Below are 22,442 nucleotides of genomic sequence, written 5' to 3' on the forward strand. Positions count from 1 at the left end.
GTCATGTTCTCCACGGCCCCTGGCTGCCCCGGCACGCACTGGAAACAAACCGTCTTCCTGCTGGAGAAGCCGATCGCCGTGAGCGCCGGTACGTTCACCGTGAGTGCCGTGATCGCGGTGAGTGCCGTGAGCGCCGTGAGCGCCGGTACGTTCACCGTGAGTGTCGTGAGTGTCGTGATCGTGGTGAGTGCCGGTACGATCGCGGTGAGTGTCGTGAGTGCCGTGAGTAGCCTGAGTGTCGTGAGCGGTCCGAGTGCCGGTGTGATTGCCCTGTGCCAGGAACGATCGCCGGCACGGCGAGCCCCCCGGCTGGCACGTCAGCGCTCGTGCGCTCCGCACTCACCAAGCTCACGCGTTAGCGCCGTCCGTCTGTCTGTCTGTCCGTTTGTCTCTCTCCGTCCGTCCGTCCGACCGACATGGCCATTGTGAACCCCAGAGAGAGAGACACACAAAGACAGACCCCCCGTGTAGCCTTAACGGACTGTTGGGGCAAGTGCTGTTAGCGAGCACCTATGAAGGCCAGCACGGCACACGAGGGGGTGGGTGGCCAGCACCACGCCCGGCCGCCTTTGTCTCCCCAGTGGCGATGTTTACACACCGCACCAGGAACTCATTTGAGAGGCTGAGTCGACCTAGGGGAGGCCCAGGACCGGTTCAGATAATCGTCACTGGTGTTGGCCATAAACGGGAATCGAACTCTGGTCGCCGGGTTTTATTGCGCTAACTGCTACACAACCGCTCCCCATAACGACACAGACACACACACAGACACACACAAAGATAAAGATCCCCCGTATAGCCTTAACAGACTGTAGGGGCAAGTGCTGTTAACGAGCACCTATGAAGGCCGGAACGGTACACGAACGAGGGGGTGGGTGGCCAGCACCATGCCCGACTGCCTTTGTCTCCCCAGTGGCGATGTTTACACACCGCACCAGGTACTCATTTAAGGCTGAGTCGACCAGACACACACACGGACACACACACATGGACACACACACGGACACACACACACAGACACACACACGGACACACACAGACAGACAAAGACACACAGACACACACACACACACGGACACACAAACCCAAGCCTTGCCTCCAGGATCTCCGCACTACAAGCATGGCATCCATGCACGGCCATTATGAACTTCGAGAGAGAGAGAGAGACAGAGACACACACACCCAGATCCTGCTTGGAACTGACAATCTCAACAATTAATGCGCCTCCTGAGAGAAACTCAAAACACCCAGGGCCTGAACGGATGATCTAGGGATTTAACGGGATTAAGTGTTTTTGACACGGCTATTAGGAACCCGCTGAGAGAGAGAGAGAGAGACGGGGGGAGGGGGGGAGAGACGCCCAGATCCAGGGGTTCGAACCCGGGACCTACGGCCATGACGACTCACCCCCCCCACCTCACACCCCGACCCTCCACGTGCCCACCTGAGCACGTGCCCCACCTGAGCCACGTGCCCCACCTGAGCCCCGTGCCCCACCTGAGCCACGTGCCCCACCTGAGCACGTGCCCCACCTGAGCACGTGCCCACCTGAGCACGTGCCCACCTGAGCACGTGCCCCACCTGAGCCCCGTGCCCACCTGAGCACGTGCCCCACCTGAGCACGTGCCCCACCTGAGCACGTGCCCACCCGAGCCCCGTGCCCCACCTGAGTACGCGTCTTTCTGAGCGGTGGCGCCACGGTTAGCGAGCCCTCGCTCACGGGCCAAAAACACCGGTGGCGATTATTGTCTGAGCCGGTCGTGGGCCCTCCCCTAGGTCGACTCAGCCTCTCAGATGAGTAACCCGGTGCGGTGTGTGGTGAACATCGCCACCGGGGAGACAAAGGCGGCCGGGCGTGGTGCTGGCCACCCACCCCCCTCGTGCGCCGTGCCGGCCTTCATAGGCACTGCCGCTCGCTAACAGCACTTGCCCCAACAGTCTGCCGACGCTACACGGGGTGCCTTTGTCTTGTGTGTGTGCGCGCGTGCGCGAGGTCGAGTGGCGCGCGTCTTTCATGACTCACTGATTCGCAGACAGAGATGAATGTGTGCGCGTGGGCACACTGACACGGTGCGTGTGTGTGTGTGTGTGAGTGTGTGTGTGTGCGTTCGTGTGTGTGTGTTCGTGTGTGTGTGTTCGTGTGTGTGTGTTCGTGTGTGTGTGCCGGTGAGTGTGTGTGTGTTCGTGTGTGTGTGTGTTTGTGTGTGTGTGTTAGTGTGTGAGTGCGTGTGTCTTCGTGTGTGTGTGTGTTCGTGTGTGTGTGTGTGTACCAGTGTGTGTGTCTTCGTGTGTGTGTGTGTGTTCGTGTGTGTACCAGTGCGTGTGTGTGTGTGTTCGTGTGTCTGTGTGTGCGCGTGGGCACACTGACACGTGCGTGTGTGTGTTCGTGTGTGTGTACCATTGAGTGTGTGTTCGTGTGTGTGTGCCGGTGAGTGTGTGTTCGTGTGTGTGCGTGGGCACACTGACACGGTGCGTGTGTGTGTACCAGTGTGTGTGTGTTCGTGTGTGTGTGCGTGTTTGTGTGTTCGTGTGTGTGTACCAGTGTGTGTGTGTGTTTGTGTGTGCGTGTGTGTGTACCAGTGTGTGTGTACCAGTGTGTGTGTACCAGTGAGTGCGTGCGTATTTGTGTGCGTGTGTGTGATTGTGTATATAAGTGTGTGTGTGTGCTTTTGCTTGTGTGTGTGTTTGTGCGTGTGATGCACTTGCACGCACACGCAAATACACACACCCACTCTCTCACATGCACTCACGCGCACAAGTACGCACGTGCGCACACACACGTGCACACACACCAGCACACGCACACACGCTCGCACACAACTACCGCGTGCGTGCGTGCGAGAGGCAGGCCACGGGGACTTTTATTTATTTTGTATTGTGAGCAAGAAAAGGTTCCGTTATTTAGTGGAGTCTGCGATGTGAGCTGGAGGCTGGGCGGGGGGGCGGGGGGGGCTGTGGGTGAGGGGGGGGCTGTGGGGGAGGTTGAAATTGAAAGGCTGGTGTGGGTACTGCGTCTGACGGGGTAATTTTATGCTTGAGAGGGCACACAGTGTCTAGAGCCTGGGGCAGAGTCACGTGCGGGGAAGGGGAGGGGGGGAGATGGAGGGAGGGGGGGATGGGAGGGAGGGAGGGGAAGGGGGGAGGGAGGTGAAAGAGGAGGAAGAGAGAGAGGTGTGAGATGGAGAGAGGGGAAAGTAGAGAAGGGTGTGTGGGGGAGACAGGGAAGATGGGAGGGAGGGAGGTAGGTAGGTGAAGGAGGAGAGAGAGAGAGAGAGCGACATGGAGTAGGAAGAGAGGTGGTAGAGAGAGGGGGATGATGGGAGGGATGGGAGGTGAAGGAGGAGGAGGAGGAGAGAGAGAGAGAGGTGTGAGATGGAGAGAGTGGAAAGTAGAGAAGGGAGGGACAGAGGGAAGGGAGGAGATGAAGGGACGGGAGGGGGGGGGGGAGCGTTGCCGGAGGAGTTGGAGGCAGGCGGGCCGAGGTTTGTGAGACATGAGAATGAGGCGTCGCCTTAATAGGCGCTCGCTAACTGCACTCGCCCTCGGGACCCTCGGAGGTGGTGGCACGTTTGTGCACCAGAGGTCGCAACCGGGTACCCGATACCCGTACCCTACCCGATACCCGGTTACCCGTACCCGGCCGGGTATGGGTAGCCGTTTGCGACCCTGGTGCGGCCGGGTACGGGTAAGGAATCAAAACCCGTTTGCGACCTCTGGTTGGTGGGTGAGTAAGTGGGTGCGTGGGTGAGTGGGTGAGTGCGTGGGTGGGTGAGTGGGTGAGTTCGTGAGTGGGTGAGTGGGTGAGTGAGTGGGTGAGTGAGTGAGTAGCTGAATTGGTGGGTGAGTGGGTGAGTGAGTGGGAGAGTTTGCGACCCTGGTGCGGCAGGGGACGGGTACGGGTAGGCCGTGAGTCACTGGTGAGTAACCGTTTGTCACTCATTTCGGGTAGGGAACGGGTACGGGTAGGGAACGGGTACCCGGCCGGGTACGGGTACCCATTTACGACCCTGGTGCGGCCGGGGTACAGGTAAGGAATCAAAACCCGTTTGCGACCTCTGTTGTGCACCCACGTGGCTATTCGTGTTCTCGTGCGTGGTTATCGCGCGGGGTTATCGTGCGGGGAGCTGTGGCGCAGCGGTTCGCGCGCCGCGCTACGAACCCGCCGGCCTGCACCCGAGGTTGGATTCCCGCTCGCCGACAGCGGCAGTGACGATTTACCCCAGCCCATCCTGCCCCTCCCCTAGGTCGACTCGGCCTTGAAAACGTATAAAACGTCAGCCACCCGGGCCGCGCCGTGCCGTGCCCAGTCTCCGTGGGTGCTCAGCGAACGGCACTTGCCCCGAGCAGCCTGGTGAAGGCTACCCGGGGCGCCTTTGTCTGTGTCGTCATTACTCTCCGCTGGCCATTTCCAGCGCGCTGATGGTGACCCATCGATGCGTGTAAATGAGGCCGTTATTCTTAATTATTTTCCTTTCTTCTTCCGCTCTACCTAATGCCCTTCCCTGCCCCCCCCCCCGCCACCCCCCTGGAAGTGGGGGGGGGGTGTAGATGTAATTAATGACGCGTCCTGACCGCGGCCAACAACGTGCGCTCGCAAACTCGGACGGAGGAGCGTCTCACGCGGCGATGCCCAGTCGCCTGCCCCGTCACCCGTCCCGTCACCCACCCCGTCATCCACCCCGTCACCCACCCCGTCGCCCGTCCCGTCACCCGTCCCGTCACCCACCCCGTCGCCCACACTGTCGCCCGTCCCGGCGCCCGTCCCGTCACCCCGTCCCGTCACCCACCCCGTCAACCACCCCGTCACCCACACCCGTCCGCCCACCCCGGTCGCCCGTCCCGTCACACGTCCCGGCACCCACCCCGTCACACCCCCCGTCACCCACCCCGTCGCCCACCCCGTCGCCCGTCCCGTCGCCCGTCCCGTCACCCACCCCGTCACCCACCCCGTCACCCACCCCGTCGCCCACCCCGTCGCCCGTCCCGTCACCCGTCCCGTCACCCACCCCGTCACCCACCCCGTCACCCACCCCGTCACCCACCCCGTCGCCCGTCCCGTCACCCGTCCCGTCACCCACCCCGTCACCCACCCGTCACCCACCCCGTCACCCACCCCGTCACCCACCCCGTCACCCGTCCCGTCACCCACCCGTCACCCACCCCGTCGCCCGTCCCGTCACCCGTCCCGTCACCCACCCCGTCACCCACCCCGTCGCTTGCACTGTCGCTTGCCCCGTCACCCGTCACCCACCCCGTCGCCCGCACTGTCACCCACCCCGTCGCCCGCACTGTCGCCTGCCCCGTCGCTTGCCCCGTCACCCACCCCGTCGCCCACACGCCCCTCCCGCGTGGCCACGTACGTCATCAGAATTCGAAAGGGTTCAATTGAGCTCCCCGCTGCGTTAAGCGTCGTTCCGTACGACGTGGCGGTCACGTGACGCGCGTGCGTGCAAGGCACCATGGGAGTCGCTTGCTCTTGGCAAAGCGCCGCACCTCTTAGCGTGCCGTCGTTCCCCAAGTAGGCGGGAGTTGCCCACGTTGTACCCCACCGCGTGCGGCCTGCCCATCGGCTCGACCGCGGCGGGATCGATTTTAGAAGCGTGCCGTGGGTCGTCGTTTCGGCTGCCGCGCCGGGAGATTGAACCGGCGTCAGATTTCGCTCCGAGGAAGGGGGGGGGGGGGGGGGCCGGGGGGGACGAGGAGAGAGTGTGAATGAGAGAGAGCAAGAGAGTTGCGTGAGAGAGTGAGAGAGAGTGAGTGTGTGAGAGAGTGTGAGAGTGAGAGAGAGTGAGTGAGTGAGAGAGTGAGAGAGAGTGCGAGAGAGAGTGCGAGAGAGAGTGAGTGAGAGTGAGAGAGAGTGAGAGAGAGTGAGTGTGTGAGAGAGTGTGAGAGTGAGTGAGTGAGAGAGTGAGAGAGAGTGCGAGAGAGAGTGTGAGAGAGTGAGAGAGTGTGAGAGAGTGAGAGAGAGTGAGTGTGAGAGAGAGTGCGAGAGAGAGTGAGTGAGAGGGTGAGTGAGAGGGTGAGAGAGAGTGTGAGAGAGTGAGAGAGAGTGAGAGAGAGAGACTTTGACTTTTAAACAACTTTTATTGCCGCCAGCAGCAAAAGCACTGGAGGCGATTTCAATATGAAATACACAAAATCACCAGCAAACAAAAGAAAACAAACGTTACAAATCGTTACAAATCCACGCGCTCTGGTGCTGAGAGCACCGCGCACAATACAAAAGAAAATTCACGTGGTTGTGGTGTCATCGCGCACGCCACGGTGACGAGCGAGCGCTTTAGAAGGTGAACACCACGAGGGTGCCGTCCACGCTGGTACAGAGAGGGCCTTTCCGGCTCCCCAGCGTTCAAAGAAGACGTGCACATCCCCAACGTGTGTGTGGTATGCGTGCTCTAGCCGGAGCCGCGCCTTGAGCAGGCCCCTGAACACTGGAAGCTCCACAGAGCAGCCGTCAGTGTCACCTTCCAGCATCTTCTTCCTCGTTCTGTACACCGCCAACTTCGCCTGAGCACAGGCGAAGTTGGCGAGGTCATTGCGCTTGTTAGCCAGGTAAGTCACCACCCCATATACGAAGCTGCTGTTGTAGAAGGGCACCCCCAGTTTCCTAAAGATGTCCCCCAAAAGGCGGAACATTGGTTTGAGCCGCTGGCATCGTAAGTATTGGTGGGGCAGATCCTCCCTGGCACCGCAGGAAATGCACAAGTCTGTTACCCCTGGCGAGAGATTCGGCTGAGCCACATGGCCGATGGCAACGTGCAGTGTGCCAACCTCCACTGGAGGTCACCGCAGCGTTTGGCTACGGGAGAGACTTGTACGTTTGTTTCCACTGAGGGGCGGCCGCAATGAGGGGAGAGAAATGGTCAGAGTAGTGGATAGAGGAGTGTGTCTGTGTGAGAGAGTCGGTGAGTATTGGGAGACTGATAGGGTGGAGCGAGTGAGAGAGAGGGGATGGGAAAGTCGTGCGGTGCGAGATTGTCAACGCCTGGTAAGAGTGGAGAAGGGGAAGACTTTTGTGCAGTGAGGGAGAGAGCGTGAGAGAGAGAGAACACGTGGGAGAGTGGGAAAGAGAGAGTGTGAGAGTTTTTTAAACCAAATTTTTTAATCCTTTATATTAAGTTCACTTGCTTGCTTGCTTGCTTACGACCGTGCAAATCTTTCGGTCGTTTTTTAACCCACTTCCCGTGATCCAATCGAGCTGACATTTTCCACACAGACTCGTTGTGCGTGACAATTAATGTTCGTGAAAATTTTTTTTCCAAAATGTTCCACTTTTTAGGACAAAAATATTATATTTCATTACCAATTGCTTAATGGTGCCATGCAATCATCTGACCCATAGGTGGCAGCCATCTCAAGCCAGAGGACGAGAGGACTCTAGCCGCCACGCATATAAAGGATTTATAGTGAAAAACTTTGTTTTTACGGGTTATACTTGTTATTGCTGCTAAGCAGAAAAACGCACTGGAGCGGATTTCGATGCAAGATCACGTCAAATGCAGCATCACGTGCCACGCGCATCGCCACACGCCGTGTCGTCGCACGCGCCACGGGCGGACCAATAGGATTCATGACAAAGTCAAATCGAGAATTCTGTTTTGATTTAAAGCTTTCGTGACTGCAGGGATTCGTATTCGTGATCCTTTCGGGCAAGTCACGTAGAAGGGAAACAATAAAATAATATTAAATATAAAAAATATATTAAAAATATATTTCAATATAAAATATATTAATATTTTATTATTTCCCTTCTACGTGACTTTACCAAAAGAACCAAGAAAATCAAGAATTCTGTTTGCGCCGGTGCGGAGGGCTTCACCGCCCCCCCTCCCCCCCCATCGTTTGTAGAACACGCACGCGTCCCAGGCATCGTAGCGGTACACGCGTGTGCTCCAGCTGAAGCCGTGGCTGGAGCACATTTGTGATGGAGTGCAGAGAGAGACAGAACGAGACGGAGAGAGTGAGCGAGAGAGTGAGCGAGAGTGAGCGAGGGAGTGAGCGAGAGAGTGAGCGAGAGCGAGCGAGAGGGTGACCGAGAGAGTGAGCGAGAGGGTGACCGAGAGAGTGAGCGAGAGAGTGAGCGAGAGAGTGACCGAGAGAGTGAGCGAGGGAGTGAGCGAGAGAGAGAGCGAGAGAGTGAGCGAGAGAGAGAGCGAGAGAGAGAGCGAGAGAGTGACCGAGAGAGTGAGCGAGAGAGTGACCGAGAGAGTGACCGAGAGAGTGAGCGAGAGAGTGAGCGAGAGAGTGAGCGAGAGAGTGAGCGAGAGAGTGAGCGAGAGAGTGAGCGAGGGCGAGTGACCGAGGGAGTGAGCGAGAGCGAGTGATCGAGAGCGAGTGAGCGAGAGGTGGGGGTTTTACATAAAGCAAAGTTTAAAAATGTTTAAAAAAAAATTACGAAATGATGAACGAAGCAAAGTACCGACTACACCGAGCATCTTCTTGTTTCCACTGATCGTAAAAAAAACGAGATTGAGAGAGAGAGGGAGGCAAAGAGAGAGAGGGAGGCAAAGAGAGAGAGGGAGGCAAAGAGAGAGAGGGGGGTGGGGATGGGAGGGAGGAGAGGGGGGACGAGAGGGAGAGAGGCAAGGCAGCCGCTCTCTTATCAGGGAGGACACTCGGCACGGCTGCGCGCGGCGTTCCCCTTATCAGCTCTCGGGCTCCCATTCATCACGGAGACGCGCGCACACACGCACACTCGCATGCTCGCTCACACGCGCACGCACACAGGCACACTCGCACGCACTCGTTCACACACGCGCACACACGCACATTCGCACGCTCGCTCACACGCTCACACACGCACGTGCGCACACACGCACACGCTCACACACGCACACTCGTTCACACACGCGCACACACACACGCACACTCGCACACACACTCGCACACACGCACACTCGCACATGTTCACACATGCACACACACACTCACTCGCACACACGCACTCACGCACACACGCACACTCGCAAATGCACTCACCCACACACGCACACTCTCACACACTCTCATGTACTCTCGCGCACACACTCACACGCACACTCTCACATGCACACACTCTCACACACACACACTTACACACGCAGATGGACATGCACACATGCACTCTCGCACACACAGGCACACACAGGCACACACGCACTTGCACACGCACACACTCGCACTCTCACCCACAAACTCACGCACTTACGCACGCACACATGCACACTCGCGCACACTCACACGCACTCCCACACACATGCGCAGACTCACACACACAATCAAACACGCACACTCTCACAAACGCACACACACGCTCTCTCACACGCACATGGCGGTTATCTGAGCCGGTCCTGGGCCTGCTCTAGGTGGACTCAGCCTAAAATGAGCACCCGGTGCAGTGTGTAGTAAACATCGCCACTGGGGAGACAAAGGCGGCCGGGCGTGGTGCTGGCCACCCATCCCCCTCGTGTACCGTTCTGCCCTTCATAGGTGCTACTCGCTAACAGCACTTGCCCCAACAGTCGGTTAAATGTCCTGTACGGGGGATCTTTGTCTTTTGTTGTGTGCGTTAGTGTATGTATGTGCGTGTGCATACGTTTGTGTCCAGTTTGTCGTTGCGGAGAATCAAAGTAACGCGACAATTCAACACAATTGTGTTAAATCGAATGCCGCTCGTGAAATTCCATTTGTTGAGGCTATAATGTTGGGGGGGGGGTGGATCTTTGTCTTTGTGTTGCAGGCTCCACGCTGGAAGGCACGATCAGCTGTCGAAAGCAGCGCAAGGACCGCCGCTCGCTCGACATCGTGCTGACCATCGGCTCCGTGCGCGCTCGCTACTTCATGCAGTGAAATCCACTGCTGGATGAGAGCCAGGAGGGCAGCGTGACGGGCCGTGTTGGAGAGAGACACACGTCAGCCGTCTATCGCCGAGATCCTACGTGAACATCTCGCCCACCGTGTGGTGCTCCCTGGTTGGCGAGATGTTAACCACCTCGCCTGGTGTACAGGAGGTCGTGGGTTCGATCCCGACCCTGACACCTGCTGCTGTGTATTTGGAGTTTGCGTCTCTCATCATCGTCACGGTGGCTAGGAGATGTTAACTACCTCGCCCGCCTGGTATACAGGAGGTCGTGGGTTCGTTTTCGACCCTGACGCCTGCTGCTGCTGTATATTTGGAGTTTGCGTGTCTCTCTCTCTCATCATCATCACAGTGGCTAGGAGATGTTAACCACCTCACCTGATACACAGGAGGTGGGTTCGATCCCGACCCTGACGCCGACTGCTGCTGCTGTATATTTGTAGTTTGCGTCTCTCATCATCATCACGGTGGCTAGGAGATGTTAACCACCTCGCTTGGTACACAGGAGGTCTTGGGTTCGATCCTGACCCTGACGCCTGCTGCTGTATATTTGGAGTTTGCGTGTCTCTCTCATCATCACAGTGGCTAGGAGATGTTAACCACCTCGCCTTGTACACAGGAGGTCGTGAGTTCGATCCTGACCCTGACGCCTGCTGCTGTATATTTGGAGTTTGCGTGTCTCTCGTGCCGTGGTCGCGTGGATTATTAGCCAGGTCCTCCAGCTTTTGCCCTTCAAATTTAGAATCAACATCAAGCGTTCAGAGTTTATTTGGCTGCTAGACATTTCCACGTGATGATGACGATGATGAGCCGCTTCGACGAGCTGTCATTTGCGATAGCCGGTTCCGCTTCTGAAAAAGTAACAAAATGGCTCAAGACAGCTTTACCTGATGAAATAAAACATTGGTATAGTTTTATAAAATCCGAACTCGAGCTTCCTGCGATTTATCCGGCTTGTCGAGTGTTCGCCGTTGACAGCCTCGGCCTCGCCATGATGTGAAGACCACAGTTCTCAAGGGTAGAGAGTTCACGTCTTCACTCAGTTCCTGATACGAGGGGGCAGGGACCAAACTACGTAGCGTAAGTTGTAAGTTCGGGTGAAGATACGATTTTCCGTAACTCCCGAGCAAATAAGAGACGACCATTATACGTCGTAAAATTACGAGGGATTGGGTGGTCAGGGTCCACTGGTAAGTTGATAGTTAAACGAGAATATGGCGTGAATACAACAAGTAACGTGATGAACAACATTCAAAAATAACCCCATCGCACGAAGCAATGCGATCATGGCGGCGATTTTACATGGTGGGGCATGGCGGCCATTTTACATGGGAGGGCATGGCGGCCATTTTACATGGGAGGGCATGGCGGCCATGTTGCCACGGGGGTCGTCTTCCTCGCCCCTGATTGGCTGATTGCAGTGGGAGTGATTACGCAACCCCAAGCAACAGCTGTTACGTGGACGAGCGTTCGAATCCCACTATGGACACCCGTATTTAGTTTAACTCGTAGTAGGAGGCTCTAAGCGACCAAAACTATGAATGTGTCGTTATGCCCGCCACCACCCGACACGGCCAATTAGCGAAGGTTTGTCACGTAAACAAGAATTGCCAATTCGTTACCGGTTCAGAATAACCGGTTTGTGTTGTTGGCGAGTAAACAAACACGACAGCATTTCCTTCGACTTACGATCTGTTCACCTTTCGATTTCAAGCTTTCGTGACTGCAGGGATTCATCTTCTTGGTTCTTTCGGTAAAGTCACGTAGAAGGGAAATAATAAAGTAATAAAATAAAATGATTCTCACTTATTATGTTTTATTTGTATTATTTTATTATTTCCCTTCTACGTGACTTTACCGAAAGAACCAAGAAGATCTGTTCACCGTTTGTGATTGTCGGTAGCCCGGCGATGAATCTCAAGGCAATTTTCTAAACTCTGGGAGATCTACCCCCCCCCACACCGCCCCCCCCCCCCCCCCCCCCCACGGCTTTTCAAAGGTGGCCAGTTTATGGTCTTGGCCTCGTCCGAATGCAAGGTCCAAACATTTCCCACTCGCATGTGGACAGACGCAACGCCGTTTGGCGAGGCGCGATGCAGCCAACAACGTTGGATGAGATCCGCGTCTGGCTTTGTGGCCTTCTGTTGTCGCGTCGTGTTGCACGCGCACACGGACGTAACGTACGCACGAGACAACGGTAAAGATCCCTCCCCCCCCCCCCCCAATGTATAGGGTGCTTCAAAAAAATGTTGACACTTACATAAGACCATCGTTTCGATTTAAAGCTTTCGTGACTGCAGGGATTCATCTTCTTGGTTCTTTCGGTAAAGTCACGTAGAATGTAAGTGATAAAATAATACAAAATAAAACATTAAATAATTCTCACGACGTTTCGGCCACAACGCAAGCAGCCGTCCTCAGGTGGAGAGCAGGTCTGTCGAGTAGACAGAAGTCATTCAGACTCTTGTCTATTTCATTATTTCCCTTCTACGTGACTTTACCGAAAGAACCAAGAAGTTAAGACTATCGATTTTAATGGAAAAATAACGGATAAAACACCGTAAGATGATTACAAATGTCATGTTAATAGCTTCAAAAGGTCAAAGATTCTCAACTTGCTCGCCATCGTTGTCAACGCGCGCCTGGAATCTTCTCCAGGTGGTCTCCACAACCCGGAGGGACATTTATTGCGTTTGCAAATTCTTAGAAGTGTTAAACAAGAAATGTTAAGCTCGCTGTACGTGGCCTTAACCAGACTACACAGGCGAGTGCTGTTAAATCCTGGACGCAGTGCCGGATTATTCTAGTAGCAGAAGTAGCTACATATGTAGTAGCTACTACATGTGTAGTAACTACTACATGTGGAGTAGCTGCTACACATGCAGCTGCTACACATGTAGTTATTACACATGTAGCTACTGCACATGTGTAGTAGCTACTGCACATGTGTAGTAGCTACATGTGCAGCAGCTACATGTGTAGTAGCTACTACACATGTGTAGTAGCTACTACACATGTAGCTACTGGCCCCGCACTTCCAAGGGCACCTCGCTAAATGGTTTCAAGCTATCCGTTCCTGTTCAGCGATTCTGCATTTGCTCTATTACTATAGTACTATACTGCCTTCTTTACGAACGACTGGGTATTTAAGGTTAGCGATTTGTCTTATTATCTGTCCGTATAGCAAATGAAAAATACAATTACTTTACTATGCAAGTTACACGTTTGTGTTTTCATAATTATACTCTTTGGTTCGTTCGGTTAAGCAAAGAGTGTGGGTCCTTGCAGTCATGAAAACTTTTAATAATTATGTTTGTGAGACTAGGCTCTAAGGAAAGCTGTCTCGGGTGTCGACCAATCAACTTCAAGGACAGTGCGTACACTATCAGAGTTATGTTTTTTGTTTGCATTATGACTGCAGGTATTGTGGTCTATGCAAACATGACTCCTCGTAAAAAAGGTGTCAGTTTTGTTGCCAGATAAAAGGGTAAAAAAACAATTATCATATTTTGCTACTGACAAATGAGGTTCCAATGGTGTAAATGCTTACCCCGAGCTCTCATACCCTGATGGTGCATTGTCTTTGAGTTGTGCGCCTTTTGGCGTCATCTGGTCCAACACCATGTGAGACTCGGCTCTAAGGAAAGCTGTCTCGCGTGTGGACCAATCAACTTCAAGGACAGTGCATACATTGTCAGAGTTATGTTTTTTGTTTGCATTACGACTGCAGGTATTGTGGTCTATGCAAACATGACTCCTCGTAAAAAACGTGTCAGTTTTGTTGCCAGATTAAAGGATATAAAAAAACAATCATCAATTATCATGTGTTTTTTTATTTATCTAGTGCCCCTTTATACTATATGCTACAGACCCCACATTAGCTTCATCCTGCACTGCCGGGCACCCAAGCCCATCAATGTGTACAAAACACAGGTGCGCGGTTTTCATTGGTGCACTCCACTGAGCGGAGAGAGAAACACTTCTACGGCTACCACCGGCTTCTCCCCAGACTCACCACTCGATCCCCTCTCTCTACCCACTGGTTCCCTCTTCACCCCGCTTACTCTACCCCAGCGGACGAGAACCTATGGCTCGCGAGCCATATATGGCTCTTCCAGTGACTGCATTTGGCTCCCAGCCAATTTTGAGTTGAAAAAAAAGAATTAAAAAAAAATCAGTTTGGAACTGATTTAAAAATACTTGTGATATTGCTTAATAATAGTGTGTCATTTTAAAGTAAACAGAAATTAGTTTTGAAGATAAATTTCACGGGTCACGGGCCTCAACGCCTGCACGAAGCTCAACCTCACCACGTACGAACCAGACTACACAAGGCCATCAGCAAAACCATGCGGCACCAGAAGTCGCATTAAAAGTAAGACATATTTAATTTATTATACGTTAAAAATACTATATGGCTCTCAATGAAATATATTTAGAAATATTTGGCTTTTATGGCTCTCCCAGTCAAAGAGATTCCCGACCCCTGATCTACCCGTTCTCACAGTGACCCCGCCTACGTCACGGGGTCTCCCTTAAGTACCCCAGGAGACGTGACGTCATCGCACTGAACGGCACAGCTGACGTCACGTCCCCATTTTTACTCCTCTACACAAGTGCTGTTAGCGAATAGCACCTCATGAAGGCTGGCAACCCCGCACGAGACTGGGTGGGTGGGTGGGTGGCACCACGCACGGCCGCCTTTGTCTCCCCAGTGACGCCGATGTTTACGACGCACCGTACCAAGGTTATTCATTTGAGGCCGAGTCTACCTAAGGGAGTCCCAGGACCGGTTCAGATAATCGTCACCGGCGTTGTTGGCCGCGAGCGGGAATCGAACTCGGGTGGGCGGGTTCGTAGCGCAGCGCGCTAACTGCTACAAAGATAAAGGCCCCCCGTATAGCCTGTAAGAGACTGTTGGGGCAAGTGCTGTAAGAGAGTAGCAGCACCACACAGACAAAGATCCCCCGTGTAGCCTCAACAGACTGTCGGGGCAAGTGCCTTTCACGAGCACCTATGAAAGCCGGCACGGCACACGAGGGGGTGGGTAGCCAGTACCACACAGACAAAGATCCCCCGTATAGCCTCAACATAATGTCGGGGCAAGTGCTCTTCGTGAGCACCTATGAAGGCCGGCACGGCACACGAGGGGGTGGGTGGCCAGCACCACACAGACAAAGATCCCTCGTATAGCCTCAACAGGCTGTAGGGGCAAGTGCCGTTCGCGAGCACCTATGAAAGCCGGCACGGCACACGAGGGGGTGGGTGGCCAGCACCATGCACACGGACACGCACAGGGTCGTGTGGTGCGGTAGCGACATGCACCCTCTCCTGCCTGTCCACCGTAATTGATGACACGTGCCACTTTACAAGGTAGCGTTGTTACAGGCGCCTGAAATCCCCCGGCTCTCGTCTCGACCGGGAGAGACTGAAATTGAAGCGGTCAAACTCTTCGTGGGTGCATCCTCCTGGTTCTTTCGGTAAAGTCATCACGTAGAAGGGAAGTAATAAAATAATAAAAATAAAACATAATAAAATAATTCTCACGACGTTTCGGCCACAACGCAAGCAGCCGTCCTTGTGTGCCGTGCCGGCCTTCATAGGTGCTCACTAACAGCACTTGCCCCAACAGTCTGTTAAGGCTACACGGGGGATCTTTGTCTTTTGTTGGTGGCCAAGGTTGAATAATGCCACCGCCTTCTCCACCCCCCCCCCCCGCACACAAAATATAAAGGTTTTGTTTTTTTACACATCTCATCAGCAACGCGTGACCCTTTTGTCAGACTCCTGGATGTTGAATGTTTCACTTCTGTCAAATTAGGGCCCATCTGTCAAACGTATATATACATTTTAAAAATCCCTTTCTCATCCGTAAAATGTAATGTTTGTTTTTTAAAATCCTTTATATTAAGTTCACTTGCTTGCTTGCGCGCTTACGACCGTGCAAATCTTTCGGTCGTTTTTTAACCCACTTCCCGTGATCCAATCGAGCTGACATTTTGCACACAGACTCGTTGTGCGTGACAATTTATTTTCGTCAAAATTTTTTTCCATAACTTTACACTTTTTAGGAATTTTTTTTTATATTTAATTACCAATTGCTTTAATGGTGGCAGGCAATCATCTGACCCATAGGTGGCAGCCATCTCAAGCCAGAGGACGAGAGGACTCTAGCCGCCACGCATATAAAGGATTTATAGTGAAAAACTTTGTTTTTACGGGTTAATTTTTCTTTCTCGCGGTTTGGGTTTCGGGATTCAGACCGCAGCCTTGCGGCAAGGGACATCGTGAGCCGTGATGCCTTCAAGAGAACAACACCGGCTGCTGAACAGTTGAGCCAAACCAGATTGGGGCTGCCTTGCTACCGTGGCGTGTTAGAGGACTTTAGCCGGCTCGTGGTGGTGGTGGTGGTGGTGATGATGATGCACGTGGTGGTGGTGGTGGTGATGATGCACGTGGTGGTGGTGGTGGTGGTGGTGATGCACGTGGTGGTGGTGGTGGTGCACGTGGTGGTGGTGATGATGCACGTGGTGGTGGTGGTGATGCACGTGGTGGTGGTGATGCACGTGGTGGTGGTGGTGGTGGTGGTGATGATGCACGTGGTGGTGGTGGTGGTGATGATGCACGTGGTGGTGGTGATGGTGGTGGTGGTGATGATGCTCGTGGTGGTGGTGGTGGTGATGATGCACGTGGTGGTGATGATGGTGGATAAGCTGCACGTAGTGGTGATGATGGTGGATACGCTGCACGTAGTGGTAGTGGTGGTGGTGATGGTGGATACACTGCACGTAGTGGTGGTGATGGTGGATACGCTGCACGTCGTGGTGGTGATGGTGGATACGCTGCACGTAGTGGTGGTGATGGTGGATACACTGCACGTGGTGGTGGTGATGGTGGATACACTGCACGTAGTGGTGGTGATGGATACGCTGCACGTGGTGGTGGTGATGGTGGATACACTGCACGTAGTGGTGGTGATGGTGGATACGCTGCACGTAGTGGTGGTGATGGTGGATACACTGCACGTGGTGGTGGTGATGGTGGATACACTGCACGTAGTGGTGGTGATGGTGGTGGTGGTGGATACGCTGCACGTAGTGGTGATGATGGTGGATACGCTGCACGTAGTGGTAGTGGTGGTGGATACGCTGCACGTAGTGGTGGTGATGGTGGATACGCTGCACGTCGTGGTGGTGATGGTGGATACGCTGCACGTAGTGGTGGTGATGGTGGATACACTGCACGTGGTGGTGGTGATGGTGGATACACTGCACGTGGTGGTGGTGATGGTGGATACGCTGCACGTAGTGGTGGTGATGGTGGTGGTGGTGGATACGCTGCACGTAGTGGTGATGATGGTGGATACGCTGCACGTAGTGGTAGTGGTGGTGGATACGCTGCACGTAGTGGTGGTGATGGTGGATACGCTGCACGTAGTGGTGGTGATGGTGGATACGCTGCACGTGGTGGTGGTGATGGTGGATACGCTGCACGTGGTGGTGGTGATGGTGGATACGCTGCACGTGGTGGTGGTGATGGTGGATACACTGCACGTAGTGGTAGTGATGGTGGATACGCTGCACGTAGTGGTGGTGGTGGTGGATACGCTGCACGTGGTGGTGGTGATGGTGGATACGCTGCACGTGGTGGTGGTGATGGTGGATACGCTGCACGTAGTGGTGGTGGATACGCTGCACGTAGTGGGTGGTGGTGTGGATACGCTGCACGTAGTGGTGGTGGTGGTGGATACGCTGCACGTAGTGGTGGTGATGGTGGATACGCTGCACGTAGTGGTGGTGATGGTGGATACGCTGCACGTAGTGGTGGTGATGGTGGATACGCTGCACGTAGTGGGTGGTGATGATGGTGGATACGCTGCACGTAGTGGTGGTGGATAAGCTGCACGTAGTGGTGGTGATGGTGGATACGCTGCACGTAGTGGTGGTGATGATGGTGGATACGCTGCACGTAGTGGTGGTGGATACGCTGCACGTAGTGGTGGTGGATACGCTGCACGTAGTGGTGGTGATGGTGGATACGCTGCACGTAGTGGTGGTGATGATGGTGGATACGCTGCACGTAGTGGTGGTGGATACGCTGCACGTAGTGGTGATGATGGTGGATACGCTGCACGTAGTGGTGGTGGATACGCTGCACGTGGTGGTGGTGATGGTGGATACGCTGCACGTGGTGGTGATGATGGTGGATACGGTGCACGTAGTGGTGGTGATTGGTGGATACGCTGCACGTAGTGGTGGTGGTGGTGGATACGCTGCACGTGGTGGTGATGATGGTGGATACGCTGCACGTAGTGGTGGTGATGGTGGATACGCTGCACGTAGTGGTGGTGGTGGATACGCTGCACGTGGTGGTAGTGATGGTGGATACGCTGCACGTAGTGGTGGTGGTGGTGGATACGCTGCACGTGGTGGTGATGATGGTGGATACGCTGCACGTAGTGGTGATGATAGTGGATACGCTGCACGTAGTGGTGGTGATGGTGGTGGTGATGATGGTGGATACGCTGCACGTAGTGGTGATGATAGTGGATACGCTGCACGTGGTGGTGGTGATGGTGGTGGTGATGATGGTGTATACGCTGCACGTAGTGGTGGTGGATACGCTGCACGTAGTGGTGATAGTGGTGGTGATGATGTCCATCCCCCGTCCAGCGGACACGCATGATGACAGCGCGCGGTGCGGTGACCGCCGTTGTACGATGGATGTGCAAAATGATGACCGATGCGAATTGAACGAACGCCGGCTGCTACTTCTTCCTCCTCCTCCTCTCCTCCTAACCTCTGGCACCTCCGTTTGACCCCTTGGGTGACGAGGACACGGGGACATCCATCGAGTAGCTACGCACAAATCTTGTCAAGAATGACCCCCTCTACACTATGGGAACCTCATTTGCCAGTAAAAATATGATAATTGTTTTTTACCCTTCTATCTGGCAACAAAACTGACACCTTTTTACAAGGAGTCATGTTTGCATAGACCGCAATACCTGCAGTCATAATGCAAACAAAAAACATAACTCTGATAATGTATGCACTGTCATTGAAGTTGATTGGTCCACACCCGAGACAGCTTTCCTTAGAGCCTAGTCTCACATGGTGTTGGACCAGATGACGCCAAAAGGCGCACAACTCAAAGACAATGCACCATCAGAGTATGAGAGCTCGGGGTAAGCATTTACACCATTGGAACGTCATTTGCCAGTAAAAATATGATAATTGGTTTTTTACCCTTCTATCTGGCAATCAACTTCAAGGACAGTGCACATTATCAGAGTTATGTCTTTTGTTTGCATTATGACTGCAGGTATTGTGGTCAATGCAAACATGACTCCTCGTAAAGAAGGTGTCAGTTTTGTTGCCAGATAGAAGGGTAAAAAAACAATTATCAGATTTTTACTGGCAAATGAGGTTCCCATAGTGTACAGGCGTAACCCCTCCCTGTACGCACGCGTACTTTTTACACCACCACACCCCCAACCCCCCCCCCCCCGAATCCTATAGAACGGCCAATATTTACTCTGCGCAGAAACGATCAAGGATTAATGATAATAATATTATTATGAACGTGTTTAAGCAAACAGATAGACAACATCCCGCTCACGGCTCACCAACACCGGCCGTGGACCTCCGCCTAGGTCGACTCGGCCTTGAATGAGCAGCTGGTGCGATGAGTGGGGAGACAAAGGCGGCCGGGCGTGGTGCTGGAACACCCACCCACCCCCTCCCTCGTGTGCAGTGACAACAGTGGAGAGGACGCGTTAGCGACCCCCCCCCACTAACCCCCCCACTAACCCCCCCACTAACCCCCCCACTAACCCCTCCCCTCTCACCCCCACTAACCCCCCCCCACTAACGCCCCCCACTAGCCCTCCCCACTAACCCCCCACTAACGCCCCCCACTAACCCCCCACTAACCCCCCTACTAACCCCCCCCCTCACTAACCCCCACTAACCCCCCCACTAACTTCCCCCCCCCCACTAACACCCACTAACCCTCCCACTAACCCCCACCCCCCTCCACTAACCCCCACTAACCCCCCCACTAACCCCCCCACTAACCCCCCCACTAACCCCCCCACTAACCCCCACCCCCCTCCACTAACCCCCACTAACCCCCCAAACTAACCCCCCACCCCCCTCCACTAACCCCCACTAACCCCCCCACTAACCCCCCCACTAACCCCCCCACTAACCCCCCACTAACCCCCACCCCCTCCACTAACCCCCCCCCCCCCCCGAGCAGCGTGACGTCATCCTAATTAAATGTGGCGCTTCACTGAGCAAGCGCCGCTGCGCAGTGGCGGAACCCAGACGCAGCAGAACGGCCCCGTTAGACAACAACAACAATATAAAACACAATAACAACAACAATAATAACAACAATAACATATACAACAATAACACACACACCACACACCACACACAGACCCCACACACACCACACGTACTCCACACACAGACATAGACTCACACAGAGACCCATAGACTCACACAGAGACCCATAGACTCACACAGAGACCCATAGACTCACACACAGACATAGACTCACACAGAGACCCATAGACTCACACACAGACATAGACTCACACAGAGACCCATAGACTCACACAGAGACCCACAGACTCACACAGAGACCCATAGACTCACACAGAGACCCATAGACTCACACAGAGACCCACAGACTCACACAGAGACCCATAGACTCACACAGAGACCCATAGACTCACACAGAGACCACAGACTCACACAGAGACCCATAGACTCACACAGAGACCCATAGACTCACACAGAGACCCACAGACTCACACAGAGACCCATAGACTCACACACAGACATAGACTCACACAGAGACCCATAGACTCACACAGAGACCCACAGACTCACACAGAGACCCATAGACTCACACAGAGACCCATAGACTCACACACAGACTTACACACAGAGACCCATAGACTCACACACAGACTCACACAGTGACCCATAGACTCACACAGAGACCCATAGACTCACACAGAGACCCATAGACTCACACACAGACTTACACACAGAGACCCATAGACTCACACACAGACTCACACAGTGACCCATAGACTCACACACAGACTCACACAATGACCCATAGACTCACACCGAGACCCACAAACTCACAGAGACCCACAGACTCACAGTTAATTTAACATTCCTCCAACGCTTCTATTTGTATTGTTTTTTATCTTAACGATGTCATTCTTTTACTAATAAATATTCTTAAAATCCTCACAATAGATATCGTCTTGGGCATGTTATTATTACGTTAAAGAGCACGTCACTCTCGGTGATCCGAGTTCGAGAGGATTGTCAGAAGACGCGATTGGACATCTGTGAAAAGAGCTTTATAGCGCTTCGGATTCCTCCTGCAATCTAAAACGCGTTGTCCTGCGGAGGGAGCTGGTAGGAACGTCGGGTTGCTCGGTCAATGGCCTGCAGGGTCAACGGCGGCGTGGTGTATCCGCAAATATGCCCGACTGTGAGGGCGGGCACAAGCCGGCGTGAGTAGGTTCAACGTTGAGTTTTATAAGGGCACCACGGGGTGACCAGCCCCTCCCCACCCAGCCCCACCCCTCCCACCTCTTCCCCACCCTCCCCACCCAGCCCCTCCCCACCCAGCCCTTCCCCACCCAGCCCCACCCCCACCCAGCTCCACCCTCCCCACCCAGCCCCTCCCCACCCAGCCCCTCCCCACCCTCCCCACCCTGCCCCTCCCCACCCTCCCCTCCCCACCCAGCCCCACCCAGCCTCACCCTCCCCACCCAACCCCACCCAGCCTCACCCTTCCCACCCTGCCCCTCCCCTTCTACCCTCCCCTCCCACCCAGCCCCTCCCTGCACGACGGTGCAGTCAACATTTTTCAACAACGTTTTGGCCTTAAAAGAATATATACAACAGCTACGTTTCGGGTAATAGCCCTTCAGCATAGCACGCAATCCATAGACAAGTATATAGTTCATAGGGATTGGAGACTATACACTTATGTATTTTATACACGTTCTGTATATAGCTATATGCGAACTCGTATTCGCATATTAATCTACGCACAGTCCTGTCCACACCGCATGTGTAGAAATTAAGGTTGCCAATACATCGAATTTCTCTTGTGCGTTACCGAGAACTGCATGAAAACCGGTTACCGGTTTTACCGGTATTACCGCACAGACCGAAATGTCTGGCAACGAAACATCTCGGCTTTATCATTTTTAAACGAATTCCATGCTGGTTATATATGGATGGGTCTCTGCGTGAGTCTATGGGTCTCTGTGTGAGTCTATGGGTCTCTGTGTGAGTCTATGGGTCTCTGTGTGAGTCTATGGGTCTCTGCGTGAGTGTATGGATCTAGACTTGAGTGTATAGGTTTCTATGCGAGTCTATGGGTCTATGTGAGTCTATGGGTCTCTATGTGAGTCTATGGGTCTCTGTGTGAGTCTATGGGTCTCTGTGTGAGTCTATGGGTCTCTGTGTGAGTCTATGGGTCTCTGTGTGAGTCTATAGGTCTCTATGCGAGTCTATGGGTCTCTGTGTGAGTCTATGGGTCTCTGTGTGAGTCTATG

The 22,442-nt window shown here is 54.0% G+C and overlaps 1 protein-coding gene across 2 annotated transcripts in view; it reads left to right on the plus strand.

The window, feature by feature from the left end:
• The window catches only part of LOC133360379 (protein arginine N-methyltransferase 3-like), a 61,019-nt gene extending 49,216 nt beyond the window's left edge, over positions 1 to 11,803 (plus strand). For both annotated transcript variants that reach the window (XM_061579079.1, XM_061579078.1), the window contains exons 15-16: positions 1 to 88; positions 9,719 to 11,803. In XM_061579079.1, coding sequence (XP_061435063.1) covers positions 1 to 88; positions 9,719 to 9,828 — 198 coding nt within the window. In that variant the 3' untranslated portion in view covers positions 9,829 to 11,803. The remainder of the gene's footprint in view (positions 89 to 9,718) is intronic.
• The last annotated feature ends 10,639 nt before the right edge of the window (positions 11,804 to 22,442 follow it).

Source organism: Lethenteron reissneri, chromosome 68 (assembly GCF_015708825.2).
Source record: "Lethenteron reissneri isolate LAM-NWPU_2019-01 chromosome 68, ASM1570882v1, whole genome shotgun sequence".
NCBI classification, from domain to species: domain Eukaryota; kingdom Metazoa; phylum Chordata; class Hyperoartia; order Petromyzontiformes; family Petromyzontidae; genus Lethenteron; species Lethenteron reissneri.